The sequence below is a fragment of the Myxine glutinosa genome, assembly GCF_964187855.1.
Source record: "Myxine glutinosa chromosome 12 unlocalized genomic scaffold, kmMyxGlut1.1 SUPER_12_unloc_1, whole genome shotgun sequence".
Classification (NCBI taxonomy): domain Eukaryota; kingdom Metazoa; phylum Chordata; class Myxini; order Myxiniformes; family Myxinidae; genus Myxine; species Myxine glutinosa.
This window is the reverse complement of record NW_027616355.1, coordinates 1,152,080-1,171,866: the sequence shown is the minus strand read 5'-3', so window position 1 is coordinate 1,171,866 and position 19,787 is coordinate 1,152,080. Positions and strand designations below refer to the sequence as shown.

Here is a 19,787-nt window from a genome sequence, read left to right as displayed (position 1 = left end):
CGTTAATTTTTTCAAGATATTCCGCTCACAAGGTGCAGACATACATGGCGGCGGCCATCTTGGATTTTGACGTGGCGACCCAATTTTCAATAGCGTTCTTCCTTATGCGTAGATACACCCACACACCAGATTAGAAGTTAGTAGTTCGTTAATTTTTTCAAGATATTCCGCTCACAAGGTGCAGACATACATGGCGGCGGCCATCTTGGATTTTGACGTGGCGACCCAATTTTCAATAGCGTTCTTCCTTATGCGTAGATACACCCGCACACCAGATTAGAAGTTAGTAGTTCGTTTATTTTTCAAGACATTCCGCTCACAAGGTGCAGACATACATGGCGGCGGCCATCTTGGATTTTGACGTGGCGACCCAATTTTCAATAGCGTTCTTCCTTATGCCTAGATACACCCACACACCGGATTAGAAGTTAGTAGTTCGTTAATTTTTCCAAGATATTTCGCTCACAAGGTGCAGACATACATGGCGGAGGCCATCTTGGATTTTGACGTGGCGACCCAATTTTCAATAGCATTCTTCCTTATGCGTAGATGCACCCACACACCGGATTAGAAGTTAGTAGTTCATTTATTTTTCAAGATAATCCGCTCACAAGGTGCAGACATACATGGCGGCGGCCATCTTGGATTTTGACGTGGCGACCCAATTTTCAATAGCGTTCTTCCTTATGCCTCGATACACCTACACACCGGATTAGAAAAAAAAAAGACATATATATGGTGGCGGCCATCTTGGATTTTGACCTGGCGACCCAATTTTCAATAGCGTTCTTCCTTATGCCTCGATACACCCACACACCGGATTAGAAGTTAGCAGTTCATTTATTTTTCAAGATATTCCGCTCACAAGGTTCAGACATTTACTTTACACGGACGGAGGGGGAAACCATAGTCCCCCTTTCGCTCCGCGGTGCGACGGGGGACAATAATAAAAGCAAAAGTTTAATGGAAGTCATGAGTAGAGAGTCACTACCACCTTCATAATAACATACCTTCAATGGACAATGGGGGTCTGCTTGGCAGCATTTGGTCTCTGTTGGGTTATTGTGCAGGTAGAAAGGTCGGTGTTCAGGGGGAAGGCTCAATGCGACATACTTTGATGATGTGATACAACTACCCACAGCAGTCGTGACAATCCAATACAGTGAGCCAACAAATTGAGGAGCTATGTCGGCGAATGCCATGGATGGATAAAAGTCCCTGCAAAAAAAATGTGAAAATTATTTTTACAATGTCTCAGAGAAGAGCAAAGGTCATTACTAGAAATAAGACAAATAAAAAAATGTTTTAAATACAATAAATGTCATAAAAACAGCCAATGCCCTGGAGCACAAACGGATCATACGATCTTATTTGTGGACATTATTTAACCCGCCACTCCATCCCCCACAACATAATTCTTTACTCCATTATCATTTTATGATACAAATCTGTTTCCCCTTCTCCCATCCCTCCCTTCTCCCCCCCCCTCCCTTCTCCCCACCCCTCCCCCTCCCCCTCCCACCCCCTTTTCCCCTCCCCCCTCCCCCCCGTTCCCCTCCCCCCTCCCTTTCCCCCATGCCCCTCCCTTTCCCCCCTACCCCTTCCTTTCTGCCCCACCCCTTCCCCATCCCCCTCCCCTCCCCCTCCCTTTCCCCCATGCTCCTCGCTTTCTGCCCTACCCCTTCCCCACCCCCTCCCCCCTCCCCCCACCTCCTCCCCCCTCCCCCCACCTCCTCCCCCCTCCCCCCACCTCCTCCCCCCTCCCCCCCACCTCCTCCCCCCTCCCCCTCCCCCCACCCCCCCCCCCCCCCCTCCCCCTCCCCCCCACTCCCCCTCCCCCTCCCCCCACTCCCCCTCCCCCTCCCTAACATATCCTCCAGTGCGTGACATTGCCGGGGTGCTTCCAGCACCTGGCAATGCCGCAGTGCAGCACAAGAAGCCGGAATTGAGAGGGAGAGGTGTACAATAATTGATTGATTAATTGCATAATTAAAATAAATAAATAATCGTAAAAGAATTAATTTCTTAATCAATGGTCAAATAACATACCTAAACCACCAGTGTTTCATCCAAATCTGTAACATAAAAAAAAAATGTAAGGCCTGGCCTCGATGATGGCTATACAATCCATGCCTGGAGCCTCCAACATTAAAAAAAATCGAAAAAAAAAATTAATCAATTAATTTATTAATCAAAAATCAAATTCCCTTATAGCCAAATCACTTGGTCACTATCATATCCAAATATCAGCTTCCTAGCTCAAAAAGTGCCTGTGATATTACGCAGAGGAGAAAGAAAATAAATAAGTACTTAATAAATCGATAATAATTAAGTAAATATAATTGATTGATTCATCAAAAAATAGAATATACAGTTTTTGTAAAGCACGTGCTCACTATTGTGCTCAAATTTCAGCTTCCTAGCTCAAAGGATGGCTGAGATATCACCCAGATAAACAAACTAGAAAGAAACTAATAAACAAACAAAGAAAGCAAATGGAGTGAAAACTGAGTGCTCCCTTTCAGCACATCTCATCACTGGGCCCTCTTCAGTGCCTGGCGATGACATCATGTAGCACCTGGAGATGGAATATGAAAGAAGCGGTTCCCCTCTCGTCGAGGGGGAGGTGATCGTAGTACCGGGGTGTCCAAATTTTATAGTCGATTGGTGTCGGGAAGAGCACAAACAGCGCGTCGCTAAATTTAAATGTTATTTTCTGAGGTAAAATACGCACGAGCGGGAACCACCGACCAGCATGTAATGGCGGACGTGAACGGCACGGCCGAGCGGGTGGGGGATCCCGAAGAATATGGAGGCGAGCCGGAGATGGAGGGGTTAGAGGATAGGATTGGAACTTCCCCATCCCGAGCGTTAACCGGGGTGTCCAAATTTTATAGTCGATTGGTGTCGGGAAGAGCACAAACAGCGCGTCGCTAAATTTAAATTTTATTTTCTGAGGTAAAATACGCACGAGTGGGAACCACCGACCAGCATGTAATGGCGGACGTGAACGGCACGGCCGAGTGGGTGGGGGATCCCGAAGAATATGGAGGCGAGCCGGAGATGGAGGGGTTAGAGGATAGGATTGGAACTTCCCCATCCCGAGCATGTAATGGCGGACGTGAACGGCACGGCCGAGTGGGTGGGGGATCCCGAAGAATATGGGGGCGAGCCGGAGATGGAGGGGTTAGAGGATAGGATTGGAACTTCCCCATCCCGAGCGTTAACCGGGGTGTCCAAATTTTATAGTGATTGGTGTCGGGAAGAGCACAAACAGCGCGTCGCTAAATTTAAATTTTATTTTCTAAGGTAAAATACGCACGAGCGGGAACCACCGACCAGCATGTAATGGCGGACGTGAACGGCACGGCCGAGCAGGTGGGGGATCCCGAAGAATATGGAGGCGAGCCGGAGATGGAGGGGTTAGAGGATAGGATTGGAACTTCCCCATCCCGAGCGTTAATCTACCCCCCCCCCCCCCTTCCCACCCCCCCTCTACTATGAGGGAGCCGGGGACAATGGGAACAGACTCAACAGGCATCACAGGCCATGCTAAAATAAATAATGAGAGAAGAAATGGAAAAATGAATGCTCGAAGTGAACGATTAGCTGAACAGTTGGAAGAGAGAATGGGGGGCCAAATTAATGGAGTAAATGATAATATGAGGGAACAAATGAAGGAAATGGGTGAACTATTAAGGGGAGATATGAAGGGAATGAAAGAAGAATTGAAGGGAGATATGAAGGGAATGAGTGAGAAAATTAATGCTCAGAATGCCCAGAATGAACGAATGGAAAACTAGAACGCCACTCAGTAGAGCGCATACTCCCGCCGTGGGTCAAGTTGGAATAGTACAATTTCACAAAAGTTTGAGGGAGTAGTTCAGTGACAACACAAGACAAGACAACACAAGACAGACACTGCACAGATATATATTTAGAATATATAGAAGATAATGTTTAAAAAAAACAAGGCAATTACACTTATATTTTCGGATTCAGCGTTCAATTCTATATAAGTGAGTGTATTTTGAGGCATGTGTGACTTCAAATAAAATTGTAAGCCAGGGAAACGTTCGTTTCATTCCTTAGGGATACAACATGTAAAACTGGCCCAAACGTCAAAACAAAACTCGTTCATTTTAAGTCGTACAAGCTAATGCGACCACTCATTCTTCTGGGAAGAATCCCGTGCACATGCTTGTCACACTTATAACTCACCTAAGTCTTTATAAGTTCATCAAATACTGACACCGCGATTGACATTCGCTGAGGTAAATCACTAAATGTTGATATCTCTTCTGAGGTTAAAAATAAAACAACAAAAAAAAACCGTTTTAAAGCATTATACGTATCAAACGATACATTTTATGAAACGGGGAAACCGAATACACACTTTGGTGGTTTTAAAATGACAGAATATGTCTTTATTAGAAAGAAAAAAAAAGAACCTTGAAGACGACGCTGCTAACAAAATACACCGCTCTAACACATAACCACGAGTTTAAACTACATTTACAACAAATATGAAAACTATTTTCATATCACAATGCTAAATATATAATATATAGAAGATAATGTTAAAAAAAAATGAGTCCTATCTTCCAATGGTAAACAATCCTTCAAAATATTCCTGGATCCTGAATAATATCCTGGGCTTCACCAAAAACTAAACACTTCTTCCTTATCCCAAGGGCAATCATCCCACCAACTTTCATCCAAATCCGTTCAGAACGTTTCCAGATATCTTGTTCACAAACACACGAACACACACACACACACACACACACACACACACACACAGACACGATCGAATGCATTACTCCCTGGCGGGAGTAATAAAATTGGTGGGTTAAAGGGAGAAATGAATGCCAAGAATGCCAAAATTGATGGTTGGATGAATGAATTAAAGGAAGAACAAAATAATGAAATTGGGGCACAGGAGCAGGAATGGGCAACAGAATTTGATTCAAAACGGGAATAGATGGCATTGGGAATGGAAGAGTGTGAAATCCAAGCTGATACACTTGGGGCACAGCAGACGGCATGTTTGGAGGTAAATGGGGAGTGTCTAGAGGTAAATGGGGGAAACTCAAATTTAAAAGGGGAATGTTTGGCTGAAAATGACCTGGAAGGTCATGGGGCTTGTGTGGATGTCACAATGCACCAGCAGGGAGAGGAATTGGGACTTGTGCATCACCTTGGCATGCATTGGGACTTGTGCAATTGGGTGGTTTGGAACAGGTAAAAATATTGAATGCCCGTGTTACAGAACCGGAGCGGACATTTGTAGATGAAGACCTGTTGGGGCCACAATTGATTGTTGGGGATGATGATGGGAATGATTTGACACAGCGGCCGAGCACCTCGGACAGTATCATCGGGGAAGAAATTCCTCAGGTCCAACAGAGTCTGGGGGATGAGGTGAGTAGGTCCGTGGAATATCCCCAGGATGAGGTTAATATGACCGAGGCGACCCTCACCACGAACCACAATTGGGCAACAGAGGCTCCGAAACTGGATACCCAGCTGGGGGGGGGGTGGGGGGGGGGGGAGGGGGTGTCTTCGCCCCGAGCTGGACTCGGACATGGAAGAGTCAGGGAACAGAGCCTCGGAAGAACTGGTCCCCATAGCGACTTTGGAACAGCTGCAGGGAGGGGCAGAAGGACCTGAGGAAGGGGTCATGACCCGCAGCTGCGGTTGGGCACACGAGGCCAACATTTTTAAAAGGAAATTTTAACGGGTCCTAAAATCCTGCTCTGCTGCTCTAACGCATCCTCTCTCTGTTCTTTTCACCCTCTCTTTTGCTCAAGGTCATCTGCCAGCATCTTGGAAATCAGCAAACATTACCGCTTCACACAAAAAGGTGCAAAAACAGATCCTTGCAACTACAGACCAATCAGCCTGCTCCCAATTATCAGCAAAGTCATGGAATCCATCATTGCTTCGGAGATGAAATCCTTCCTCTTCTCCAATGGCTTGAGCTCCGATCATCAATTTGGATTCAGAACAGGTCATTCTACTCTGGACATGTTGCTTCTGCTGTCTCAACAAAGGATGGAGGTCCTCAATGCCAAACAGGATATCAGAGCTGTCTCCCTTGACATATCACGTGCCTTCGATACGGTCTGGCACCCAGCTCTGCTCACCAAACTCTCCTCCTATTTTATCCATGGAAATCTCCATGCATGGCTTGTGGACTTCCTCTCTGGTCGTAGTCAACGTGTGGCCCTGAATGGATTTCTCTCATCTCCCCTTCCTGTTCTGGCTGGAGTTCCCCAAGGTAGTGTTCTGGTCCCCTGTGCTTTTTCTGGTCTTCATCAATGATCTCTCCCACTCTCTGGAAAATCCTCTCGATCTCTTTGCTGATGACTCCACTCACTGCCGCTCCATTCCTCATCCCTCAGATCGGCAGTCTGCAGCCTCCTCACTCTCTGCAGGCCTGGACAAAATCACAGACTGGTCAAACAAGTGGAACATGTCTTTCAATCCTGACAAATCTCACACTCTTACTATGTCTCTCCAAAAAGACCGACTGGAAAACTCTCCCATCTACTTTCTCAACAATCCTCTCCAAGAAGTTCTGTCGCTCAAGCTTTTGGGTCTCACTATCTGCCATGACCTGTCATGCTGTGCTGGTCTATGAACGCGGGTCGAACCGCATGAACAGGAATGGATGTAGCCCACCGGACAACCATTGGGGCAATGGTTGTTGCTTAAGTGAGGATCTGTGGAACGTGATGGTGCGAGCATGATCTTCCACAGATGATCTGTTGTGATTTGTGGACTCTCGGCTTGGGAAGAGAGCCATGGGATGAAATCGGGAAATTGGAACGAGGCAAGCATACCACCCACATGCACAGCTGCTCGGCTGGCAGGTGTATGGAGAAGTACCCTTCTTTGGTGGAAATAGTGAAATATGGAAAATAATTGGCACGGGTAATCTGAGGGGTAGATGCAAAAATTTAATGGTGAATTTTGTGAGGCCGTGGTGGACACTGGAAAGCAGTGACACCATTATTGATCCAGGCGTGTTCGACCAAAGTGTTGGAGGCTGGGACAAAAATGGATAGAGTAGCAGGACACAGCCTTCAACTGGCTACGGGGGCGACTGCGTCAATATTTGGGACGCAGGGTCGTAGGGATGTAGTTGGGCAGTCTGGAGGTCAACGTGGTGCTTTGGGTGGCCGAGGTATGCGGACCATTTCTTCTGGGGTGAGTCTCCTGGTGGAGCATCGCTGTCGGCTGTGGGTACTGGGGGCTGCATTTGGTCGGACTGGGGGATGATGTGGAGGTGCAGGGGACGTGGCTGTTGGGATGCCACGCACTGTGACGATGCCTCCCAAGTCCGAGGCCTTGGGAATGGTGGAGTGAGTTGGCAGCAGGTGCTCACCACATTGGCCAGCTGGTGCTAGTGGAGCCGTGTTCCTCGCAGGGGGCCGAAGGATGGATGGTGGGTCGCACCCTTATGGACACTCATGGGCCATGTTGGTGTTTGTTTGAGCAGCACCATGTTGGTGCTGCTCAACTTATCCCGATGGCCCTTGCATGGTAGAGGGGGCGGAGCTGTCGTAGCCAAGGGTAGTAGTGTAGTTATGGTCACTGGAGGAGGCGGATCCACATACATGCCAGTACAGTCGGATAAAAAGGAAATTTGGAAAATGGATAGGCCCCATGGGATAAATTTAGGAATTCGGTAGTGTGGATGGCACTCTTGGCCCCGACCGACCTGCATCTACCTGCACTTGAGGTAAGTGACTTGATGGTTACTGTCCCAGGCTTTGGTACTTGCATATAAATTGGGACAGGAGAATTCGGAATGGGGGGGGGGGGGTGGGGTGAGAGTGATGGCATGGCCAGTGAGGGGATTTGGAATGTGTGCCATAAAGAGTCTTGTGGGTGGTGTTTGTTCATGTGTGGAGGTTTTGTCTTTTTGTGTGGTCGTGTCGTGAGGATGGAAACTGCATTATGGTTAAAGAGTGAATGTGAATGGGGAATTCACATGTAAGCAGGCCATGGCAGAACCCATCTTATTGAAATATGTGGTTGAGAATTGAATGGCAGCGGGGGAGGAAGTGTTATTGTGGATTTTCTGGGTTGGGAAGTTGTGTGTGTCTGCAGGTATGGATCCAGCTCTGGAGGAGCAGTGACTGCGGCCTCCCCTGAGGTAATTGCCCCTGGCAGCCAGTGGTGTCTGGAAATTGGGATCCCGTCGGCGGTGGGGTCTGGTTGGGCACCCTGCGGTATGGAGACCCCTGCCGACCCGTGAGGCTGTGTGAGAGCCTGAGGCGATGGAGCCTGGTGTGGAGCCCTCCCCTGCGGGACAACAGCGTAAGGAGCTGATTGGCTGTCATGGGGCCAAGAGTTAAAAGGGGGGGGGGGGGGGAGGGTGAAGAAGTCGTAAGTCAGGCGACTTGTTTTTGGACTGCGGGCACCACAGCCTGAAGCGCCCCCACCATCTTGCTTGTACGGTACCTCCCCGCTGCCTAGTTGAGGATCACACACAAATGTCATGACATCTATGCCATGGTCTTGCAGGGGTTGACATAAGTGTTTTTTATGATTATTGAAATGTGTGTGAATGGTTAGGGGATTTGTGTGAGTGAATGTGGGTGAAATCCAGCGAGCCATGTCACTAACCTGTAACACCAGGACAGGGCCAGCGGAAATTTGGGGCACATTGGGATGGCTCCGCAGGTAACGTTGGGAATTGTGGCATCCACCGGGGGACGTGGTCTGTAGACTGGGTTTTTTTTTTTTTGTTTGTTTTTTTGGTATACATAATCGAGGCTCGTGAAAGAGCTAATATTTATCACACAAACAAATCAAACAGACAAACAAACAAAGTATATAAAAAGGGGAGCGGTAGACAAGATGGGGAGAGAAGGGGAAGCACATAAACACAACATTTGAGAGCAGGGACATCGGGAATGTGTGGGAGGGAGAGGGCTTGGGGGGAGGCGGCGTGGGAAGGGGGTGGGGGGTGGGAGAAGTATAAACACAAGGACACCAAGGACTTCCAGGAAAGAAGTTGGTATTTCAAAAAAGTGGATTTGGGGTGAAATTAGCAGGGGTAGAAAAGATCAAGGTTTTGGATGGGGGAAGATAAGACATGGTGGTGAACAGCTGTTTAAAAGACCTGGAGGGAGGAGTGGGATTGAAGAGAGTGAGGAAGTTTGTTCCAGAGGCAGGAGAAAAGAGGAATGAAGGAGTGAAGGTGAGGAGAGAGTCTTGATTTTGGCAGTTTAACCATAAGAGGGTTGCAGGCAGATCTTGTGCGACCTGTAGGAATATTTGGGGGACAGAGCCCAGAGAGAGCTGGAGGAGCAAGGCCGGAGAGGAGTCGGTAGAAGCCGTAAAGACCACCAACCTGCCTGCGCTGAGTAAGTGAAAGGCCCTCGGAGGTAGCTTCATCACGGGAGATTCCAATGATTCTGAACGCTTTGGTTTCAACAGCGTGAAGACGAGCTAGGTGTGAGGCAGGAGCACCAGCCCTGAGGGGAGAGCAGTATTCCACTGTACAAATGGGGTTGTACAAATGTTTTCTTTGGAATTTTTGCATTTTTGATAAAGTTTTATGGTTAAGGTAGTTTTTGTGTGTTGTTGACATTTCTCTTCCTGCCCCAGGAGTTAGGAGCGAGGAAGCAAGTTTTGTACATATGCGAATTGTTGCTTAAGAGGTGTAGAATGTTAAGGAGAAGAGGTAAGTTAGCTACAGCTCGCTTCCCACAGCCCTCCTAGTTTATTTCATAGGCTAATTAAGTGTGAGTCGTTAAGTGTTAAGGCTGGAAAGGTAACGCCTGCAGTGAACCTTGTGGGAGCTACGGTTCCGGGGGGGGGGGGGGGGGGGCGCTGTGTTATGTTTGTAGGGGGTAGACAATGACAACCTTAGAGCCAGGTAAAATGGTATAGGTAGTGTGCTCTGACTGTCACGAAGAAGAAGAAACCCCATGTACATAAGTAGGAAATTCGTTTAATTAATCCCCTGCACGTAATGGCCTCTGTTATTTTTCCTCTGTTCCTTATGACAACGCAGCACACACAAGCAAGAAATCGCGCATTTAGAACATGAAATAAAAGCAACCGGAACAAGACGTTGAACAATACCGCTGGCACTGCCAGCCGCGACATCACCACATCAAGCAGGCAGGGCCGTAAGGCCACGCCCCGGAGAGCAGTGATTGGTCTGGGACCATGGAGTGATGGGATGGCGGCTGCTGATTGGGGAGTGCGCGAACATCAACGGAGGAGTTGGAAGACCGGGGAATAAAAGACTTGAGCCCCGACATTTTGTTCTCTTGTGCGAGGAGGATTCATTGACGAGCACGTGAACATTTCATAGCGCTCTTGCACGATTGGATTTCAAATGAAGCGACCACCGTTCGTGTTGTCTCCTCTTGGTTTCTCTCTTGGTTTTCTGCCATTCATTGAGAACGGTCACGATTGTACATCTCGCTCTGCTTCGGGATTTCATAGCGAATGGTCATATTTGCAGTGCGCTCTGGAGCAAGGGACATTCATTGAGAACGGTCATGATTTTGTATATCTCTCTGCTTGGGCACTCCATAACGAACTCTCCTTTATTTGGTTCTCTCTCGCTCTTTGGTCAGATAGCTTTGTCTTTGGTTAAATCCTGTGTCCGGTTTAATTAATCATCGCAGGTGCGAAGGCATCTGTAGTTCTAAAGAACAGTCACTCATACGGTGCCTCTTGGTCTGGACTTGGAGGTGTTGGTGGAAGGCGGGCGCATTTGTGTGCTCTCTTGGCACGGGGCTCCGATTGAAGCATGGCCGCATTTTCTTTTCCTTGACACATCGGTGTTGGTGAACAAGATTGACGGGGACAAACGGGTGCGAGTGGAACGGGCACGGCCTGCTGACTTCGCGCTCGGCGGAAGAGTTCGGCCTAGTTCCCGCTCGCAGCAGTGCAGCCTATGGTTCCCGCGCATGGACGAGGAGGCCTGTGACGATCCGGGACAATTCCTGACGAGGTTCAAGAGCCGCTCAGACCTAAGTGCCCACACTGACACCTATTTATTTTCCAGTTATTTATTCCCTTTCTCTGTATTAGAGTCTGTGTGGGGACATCCCATTTAGGAATCATAGTTTTTATCGTGCACTATTTTGTTACCGGCATTTCTTTAATAAAGCCGGTATTTTTGTACAGTTAAATCCTGCGTCGGTTTTGAATTAATCATCGCAGGTGAAAAGACGGCCGGTGGACCCGTGCAGGTAAGTGCTCGCAGCTCTTCCCCCACACGTATAACGAAGGTCAGCCATTGGATTGAACGCATTGAGTTAAAGCTCGTTTGGTCATCCATGTTGCCCTGTGGTGTTCACTACAGGGTAGACACACAACAATATATATATATATATATATATATATATATATATATATATATATATATATATATATATATATATATATATATATATATTATATATATATGTGTGTGTGTATGTGTGTGTATGTGTGTGTGGGTGTGTATGTGTGTGTATGCATATACGTACGTGTGTTTGTGTGTGTAAGTCTTACGTGTTGAAAGTGGTTGGATGTCAATGAAAGTTAGTCTGTTGGGAGCCGTTGGTGAGGTATGTGGACGGACAAAAGGACAACCGATGCACTCGGAAACATGGTGGTGGGATGATGAAGTTGGAAAGAGGATTGACGAGAAGAGGAAGAAGTTCAAGGAGTGGCAGAAGGCGAAGGGTACGGGAGCAGAAACAGCAGAGCATGAAAGTTATAAGGCAGCCAAGAAGGCTGCAAAGAAAGAGGTAGCAAAGGCGCAGGAGGCATGTAGGAAAATGTTCGGAGAACGCTTGGATTCGGAAGAGGGTCAGAGAGCGGTATTCAGGATTGCAAAGCAGATAGCGAAAGAGAGGTGTGATGTGATGGGGGTGAGTTGCTTGAAGGATGAAGTGGGACAAATCGTTGTGGACCCAGATGGAATTAAAGGAAGATGGAAAAGATATATGGAAATGCTGTTGAATACAGAGAATGAATGGGATGGCAACATAGAGAGTAACCCAGTTTTAGGACCGGCAGAGAAGATAACCGAGAAGGAAGTTGAGGAAGCGATAAAAGCAATGAAGAGTAGAAAAGCGGGAGGGCCGACGGGAGTTGTGGGAGATATGTTGAAGGCAGCAGGAAGTTGGGGTGTGAAGAGAATGACAGAGATCTGTAATCTGGTGGTGAAAGAAGGCCGCATTCCAGTGGATTGGGAACCGAGTACCCTCGTCCCTCTATACAAGGGGAAAGGTGCCCCTCTGGAGTGTGGCTTGTACCGAGCGATAAAGTTATTGGAGCATGGAATGAAGGTATTGGAAAGGGTGTTGGAGAGGAGGATAAGGAAGAAGGTGAAGATCGACGAAATGCAGTTTGGATTTATGCCAGGAAGAGGAACGACAGACGCGCTCTTTAATGTGAGACAGTTGCAGGAGAAGTACATGGAGAAGAGGAAGAAGTTGTTTCTTGGGTTTGTTGATCTGGAGAAAGCATTCGATAAGGTTCCACGTGAAGTATTGACATGGGCATTGAGGAAGTTAGGAGTGGAGGAATGGTTGATCAGAGTAGTGATGGCAATGTACAAAAGAGTGCGCACAGCTGTAAGGACGAAGGACGGGAACAGTGGTGAGTTTGAGGTGAAGGTGGGAGTGCATCAGGGGTCGGTACTAAATCCACTACTATTTGTAGCTGTGATGGAGGTGCTGGCTCAGAATGTAAAGGAGGGTTTACCGAGGGAGTTGTTGTATGCAGATGATCTGGTGTTGATTGCGGAAAGTATGGATGGACTGAAGGAAAAGATGAACAAGTGGAAAGAATCATGGAGACAAAAGGTCTGAAGGTGAATATAGGAAAGACGAAGGTGATTGCAAGTGGTAAAGCATGTGGTGAGGTGGAAAGAACTGGGAAGTGGCCATGTGCTGTGTGCAGGAAGGGTGTCGGAGTGAACTCCATTCAATGTGCAATGTGCGCTGAGTGGGTTCATCAAAAATGTAGTGGTCTGAGAGGGTCATTAACCAGTGTGGCAGCTACATTCAAATGTAAGGTGTGCACAGAGGGAGCTGCAGATGGAGGAAATGTTGAGTTGGATCTTGGAGACGGCATGAAGCTGGAAGGTGTGAAAACCTTTTGCTATCTCGGAGACATGCTGAATGGAGAAGGTGGATCAGACTCGGCAATGGTTGCTCGAGTGAGATGTGCATGGAAGAAGTTTCGGGAACTGAGTGGCGTGCTGATGAGGAGGGGAGTGTCGTTGAAGCTGAAGGGAAAGGTGTATGCTGCATATGTGAGAAGTGTTATGATTTATGTGAGTGAGACATGGGTAATGAACGTAGATCAGCAACGAAGGCTGGAAAGGGTGGAAATGCGAATGGTTCGGTGGATGTGCGGAGTATCGTTGAGAGAGAGGAAGACAAATGATGAATTGCGAAAGATGATGGGAATAGAGCCTGTGATTGATGCTGTGAAGAGGAACAGGTTGAGATGGTTTGGTCATGTGTTGAGGAAGGATGAAAGTGAATGGTTGAGAAGAGTGATGGAAATGAATGTAGAAGGAAGTAGAGGACGGTGAAGACCGAGAAAGACTTGGCTAAAGATGGTGGAAGAAGAAATGCGGGCAAGGGGGTTAGCAAGGAGAGATGCAGAAAATAGGGCAAAATGGAGAAGATTGTCATGGGGACCGCAACAAGGCTAACCCCCACTCTAGCAGGGAAAATGGCCGTAAAATGCATGCTGTTGTTGTTTGTGTGTGTACGTGTGTGTGTGTGTGTGTGAGTACGCAGGGCCGGCGCCAGACTATTTTGGGCCCTCGGCAAGGCCAGCTACTTGCATCCCCTCCCCCCCCCCCCCCACCAAAAAAAAATGCCAACTTCGATTATTAAAAATAGATGTTTTGTAGAAAAAATAAAAAGCGGAAAACTTGAAACTGCTAAATTTATTTTAAATTGCAAGAATAAGTACCGTAAGATGCCTACAGCACCAATATTAAAGGCGCAATATCCATTAATATGGCAGTGGCCCTGTTACCCCACGCTTTGGGGCAAATGGGCTTTCACTTAAAAAAATATGACACTACATGTGGTTTTTTTTTTTTTTTTTTTATTATGATTTTTATTTTTTTATTTTTTTTGTATACAGAATCGAGGCTCGTGAAAGAGCTAACATTTATCACACAAACAAATCAAACAGGCAAACAAAATATATAAAAAGAGGGAGCGGTAGACAAGATGGGGAGAGAAGGGGAAGCACACAAACACAACATTTGAGAGCAGGGACATCGGGAGATGTGTGGGAGGGAGAGGGCTTGGGGGGAGGAGGCGTGGGAAGGGAGAGGGGGGGGAGGGGTGGGAGAAGTATAAAGCACAAGGACACCAAGGACTTCCAGGAAAGAAGTTGGTATTTCAAAAAAGTGGATTTGGGGTGAAATTAGCGGGGGTAGAAAAGATCAAGGTTTTGGATGGGGGAAGATAAGAGATGGTGGTGAACAGATGTTTTCAAGACATAGAGGGAGGAGTTGGATTGAAGAGAGCGAGGGAGTTTGTTCCAGAGGCGGGAGAAAAGAGGAATGAAGGAGTGAAGTGAGCAGAGAGTCTTGATTTTGGCAGTTTAACCATAAGAGGGTTGCAAGCAGATCTTGTGCGACCTGTAGGAATATTTGGGGGACAGAGCCCAGAGAGAGCTGGGGGCGGGGGGGGGGGGGGGGATGCAAAAATGCAAAATTTGCAATGCAAAATAAAGAAAGTGGGCCCTTTATGAGTGTGTGAATAGAAATTACAGATAAACAAAACAGTTTTTGGTTTGAGCAATAAGTTTTAGATATGCAAAATCAAAATTTTAAATAATCAGTCTTTGATTATCTTTCGCAAATACAAAATAAAATATTTTGGCACACAAATCATTTTGAACTAAAGGGCACTCGCTATAATGCAAACCTCAGCCATTGGCAACACAACATTCAAACCTTTTACTTCACACACCTTTAAGTATATATACCATTTAAGGATACTTGGCGTAACCAACCCGTCATGTCACCACAATATTTCGCTTGCAGTCAGACAGAGAAACAAACAAAAAAACAGACAAACAGAGTTAAAAATGTCTCATAAAAGTTTCAATTTCAGACACATCAACATCTCACTTTGCGTACCTTTTCCTTTGCAAATTTTGTCACAATTCAACCAGATCAAGTGCTGATGCCTGGGCGTGTTCAATTGATATAGTTGCCAAGCCAACTAGTCTCTTTTCCAACATTGTAGAGCGTATGTAAGTTTTTATAACTTTGAGCTTTGAGAAACTACGTTCACCACTTGCCACTGATACTGGAAGTGTGAGAAGGATCCTTAAAGCAACGGAAACATTAGGCACATTATCCAGGAGTTTTTGTTGTCGTATGAAGAGAAGTACTTCTTGTGGCAGCATAGACTTTGGAAGTCTTCGAGCTATTGCTACAAGTTCAGTAATGCGCCCCTCTGATGTCTGCGCCCTAGGCGGCATAGACTTTGGAAGTCTTCGAGCATTAGTATTTCATCAATCATCAGGACGATGTGTTCCATGATGCAAACCTCTCTTTCCTGTCGAAAGTGACGCATCAAGATGCGAATGTTTCATTAAAGTTTGAACACCCCGTGATGTAACAGCCATTGAAATGACATTTTTTACCAGTTGTTAGTGGCGAATCTTACTCACGACCATCTTACATTTACAGGATTCTCTTATACAAGTTCTTAACGGAAATCCGGGGAGGCAGCCAATTCGAAACGGAAGCGGCTTTTCAAATCCAAAGAAAAACATTGAGACCTTTAAGAGCGAAACCGAATCACACATTGGACCTCCAGCAGGTATTATTATTACGATCAAAACCACCATTATATGAATGCACCACGTGTGTATACATACTAACGGTAAATCTTATGCCTCCGAGCTAAAGCACGGCTGCTGGAGCACGTGTGCCGTACGCACGTGTACCTGCTGGTGTGATCGACAAGCGCCACGTGGAAAGACGTACCGACGGCGGGTGTTGCGCACAGCGAGGCTGGGTCTTGAGCGGCGTGCTGGTCCAGCCCGGGATGCCCGTCCGCGCTTTGTTCGACGAGGACGACGTTCGGCAAAGGGAGCGCTGCTGCTGCTGCTGCTCGTGGGCAAGACGCGCACAATAAGGTCGGAAAGGGTCGCTCAGCGTTCATTTCCGCCCCCCACCGACACCAGCCAGGACCGGCGAAGGCAGTGGGTGCGTCGACTACCGCCTATTGTTTGTTATCGTGTTGGGACCGGGTTCGTGGTGTACTACACGGGTGTGCTCGGTCCATGTGCTGCACCCCACATCGGTGCAGCATGTGTGTGGGTACCGGCTTCAAAGTTTCAACAACAACGGCATTTGAGCACTGGGGGATGTTTTTCTCGATCTAGTTTGTCCAGGATTATTGTTTAGTTTTTAAAAGTTGGTTTCTACAAAAGCTCACGAGGTGGAGTGCAGTATATTATATCAGTATATTATTATAATATATATTATATATTGTGGTGCTGTGCACACACGACTCGATTGCCAGAGAGGTAGGCCACAACGCGTTGGTACATACAAAGAGTCTTTATTAAGAGTTCGCACTTCAGCACTGGGCGGGCTGAGGGCTCGAGCTTAGAGCCCGCATATATGTCCTGAGGCCACGCCTTGCCCCCGGGCGTGGCCAATCGGCCGATAGGCGGGGCATGCATTACAGTTCCCCGCCTGGACGTTCGCGCCACCTGCTGGTGCGCTGAATTCTTGTCCCTTGTGTCCACCACACGCGCCCCCCCAGAATTCCCGCGCACCTGAAGGGTGAGTTTGCGGGGAAGCCGGATGACCCGGCCGAAACGCCCCCTGGCGATGCGTGCAGGGCTGGGGGGTAGCGGGGCTGGGGGGTGCCGGGGGTCTGACCGCCGGGGGGCGGCCTCGACGTGGAGGCAGAGCTGCTTGCGGGGGGTGGTCCAGATCGAGGTGGGCCGGCTTGAGGCGGTCCACGGAGACACGATCCGGGGCACCGCCGAGGTCGATGGTGAAATATTTGTCCCCGGTCTCCAGCACGCGGAAGGGCCCGTCGTACAGGGGCCATAGCGGTGCCCGGTGGGCGTCGTGCCGGACGAAGACGTACTCCGCCGTGCGAAGCTCCGGGGCGACATGGGAAGATGGGCAACCGTGGTGTGCCGTCGGCACCGGGGCGAACCTCCGGGTGGTCTCCTGCAGGGTGGAGCGCTTTTGCGCCGCGGACCAAGGAGCCGTGGATAAATTCGCCCGGTACCCGCAGTGGTTGCCCGAAGACCAGCTCCGCCGAGGACGTGCGCAGGTCGTCCTTGGGCGCCGTCCTGAGGCCCAGCAGGACCCAGGGGAGCCTGTCGGCCCAGCTGCCGTCGCGGAGGCTGGCCCGGAGCGCGGCCTTCATTGAGCGATGAAAGCGCTCGCACAGGCCATTGGCCTGGGGGTGGTAGGCCGTGGTGCGGTGTCGTTTGACACCGAGCCCTTGCGCCACCGCGCCCCAGAGCTCCGATGTGAACTGGGGGCCGCGGTCGGACGAGATGTCCGATGGGGCACCGAACGGGGCAACCCAAGTGGCGATGAAGGCGTGCGCCACATCAGCCGCAGACGTCTCCGCCAATGGCACGGCCTCCGGCCACCGTGTGGTGCGGTCCACCATGGTGAGGAGGTGTGTGAACCCTCGCGAGGGGGCAGAGGTCCCACCAAGTCGACGTGAACGTGGTCGAACCGACGCTCGGGCACCGTCAACGGGGCCTGGGTGTGGCGGTGGACCTTTGCGCGCTGGCACGCGAGGCACGTCCTGGCCCAGTCGCGGACGTCCTTCCTGAGGCCATGCCAGACGAACTTCGCCGCGACGAGCTTCTGGGATGCCTTCGTGCCCGGGTGGGACAGGCCGTGGATGGCGTCGAAAACTGGGCGCCGCCAGCCAGCGGGCACAATGGGGCGAGGCCGGCCGAGGGAGACGTCGCATAGGAGGGCCGCGCCCGCGGCGTCGAACGGCACCTCGGAGGCCCATAACGGCGGTCCACAAGGCCTGGACGCCAGGGTCGGCGGACTGGTCCTCCGCCATCCGGGTATAGTCGACCCCGAGGTGGACCGCGTGCACGACGGACCGGGAAAGGCAATCCGCCACCGGGTTGTCTTTACCCGCCATGTGACGGATGTCCGTCGTGTACTCGGACACGGCAGAGAGGTGACGCTGCTGCCGTGCCGACCATGGCTCGGCGACCTTGGCCATCATGAACACAAGGGGCTTGTGGTCGACGAAAGCCGTGAACGGGCGGCCCTCGAGCAGATGGCGGAAGTGTCGGACCGCCAGGTGGAGCCATAGCAGCTCGCGGTCGAAGGTGCTATAGCGGCGTTCGTGCGGGCGAAGCTGCCGGCTAAAAAACGCCAGCGGCTGCCAAGCACCACGCACCCACTGCTCGTGCACCGCGCCCACCGCGTAGTCCGACGCGTCGGTGGTGAGGGCGATCGGTGCATCGGGTGCCGGGTGCGCCAGCATGGTGGCGTTGGCCAGGACCAGCTTTGCGCCCGCAAATGCCACGGCCATCGGCTCCGACCAGGCGACGTCACCTTTGCCCGGCTTGCCCCGGAGGGCCTCGTGCAGGGGGCGGAGGAGCTGGGTGACGTGGGGCACAAAGCGATGGTAAAAATTTACCATGCCCAGGAATTCCTGGAGCCCCTTGATCGTCCGGGGGCGAGGGAAATCCCTGACCGCCTCCACCTTGGCCGGTAAAGGGACGGCCCCGTGCCTGGTGATGCGGTGCCCCAAGAAGTCATTGGTGGCGACGCCGAAACGGCACTTTGCGGGGTTGATGATTAGGCCATGCTGGCCCAGCCATTCGAAAAGCGTGCGGAGGTGGAGCAGGTGCTCCTCCCAGGACGCGCTCGCGACTCGGATGTCGTCCAGGTAGACGAAGAGGAAAGGTAAGTCGCGCAAGACGCTGTCCATAAGCCGTTGGAATGCCTGGGCCGCATTCTTCAACCCGAAAGGCATTCTCAGGAACTCGAAGAGGCCGAAAGGGGTGATGATGGCCGTCTTCGGGACATCGCCCGGTTGTACGGGGACCTGGTGGTAGCCCCGGATGAGGTCCACCTTGGAAAACACGGTCGTGTTTGCCAACCGGGCGGAAAAGTCCTGGATATGCGGGACCGGGTAGCGGTCGGGGGTGGTGGCATCATTGAGCCGGCGGTAGTCCCCGCACGGCCGCCATCCCCCGCCGGGCTTCGGCACAATGTGCAGAGGGGAAGCCCAAGCGCTGTTGGAGCGCCGTACGATCCCCAACCGCTCCAGCGTGGTGAACTCCGCTTTCGCCACCGCGAGCTTCGTGGGTTCGAGTCAGCGTGCCCGGGCGTAGACCGGCGGCCCGACTGTGGGTATATGGTGCTCCACCCCGTGTTTAACGGCCACCGCTGAGAAGGTGGGCCGCGTGAGGGCCGGGAAACTGGCTCGGAGGCGGTAAAGTCGTCCGCTGCCGGAAGCGTGGAAACTAAACTCGCCGGGCCGGAACCTTCCAGCAAGCTGCTTGGCAAGCCGCTCGGTGAGCCGCTCAGTGAGCCGCTCAACGAGCCGCTCAGCGAACAAGCGAGCGAGCTGAAGGTTTCGGCCTGTACGAGACGTCTGCGCTTCACGTCGATCAACAGCCCATTCGCACATAGGAAGTCCGTGCCCAGCAAAGCCATTGGCACGCTGGCGGTCACGAACGACCATTGAAAGCGCTGCCCTCCGAACCGCAGTGAGGCAACGCTTCCCGAATGTGCGGATGGGTTTATCGTT

The 19,787-nt window shown here is 50.2% G+C and overlaps 1 protein-coding gene across 2 annotated transcripts in view; it reads right to left on the bottom strand.

Moving 5' to 3' along the window:
• Positions 1–19,787, bottom strand: part of EOGT (EGF domain specific O-linked N-acetylglucosamine transferase) — a 129,725-nt gene that overhangs the window by 86,785 nt on the left and 23,153 nt on the right. Inside the window, exons 4-5 of one of the 2 annotated variants that reach the window (XM_078768606.1) lie at positions 16,007–16,132; positions 1,011–1,218 (exon numbers count right to left, since the gene is read on the bottom strand). In XM_078768606.1, coding sequence (XP_078624732.1) covers positions 1,011–1,218; positions 16,007–16,132 — 334 coding nt within the window. The remainder of the gene's footprint in view (positions 1–1,010; positions 1,219–16,006; positions 16,133–19,787) is intronic. The other variant, XM_078768607.1, reaches the window with a different exon arrangement.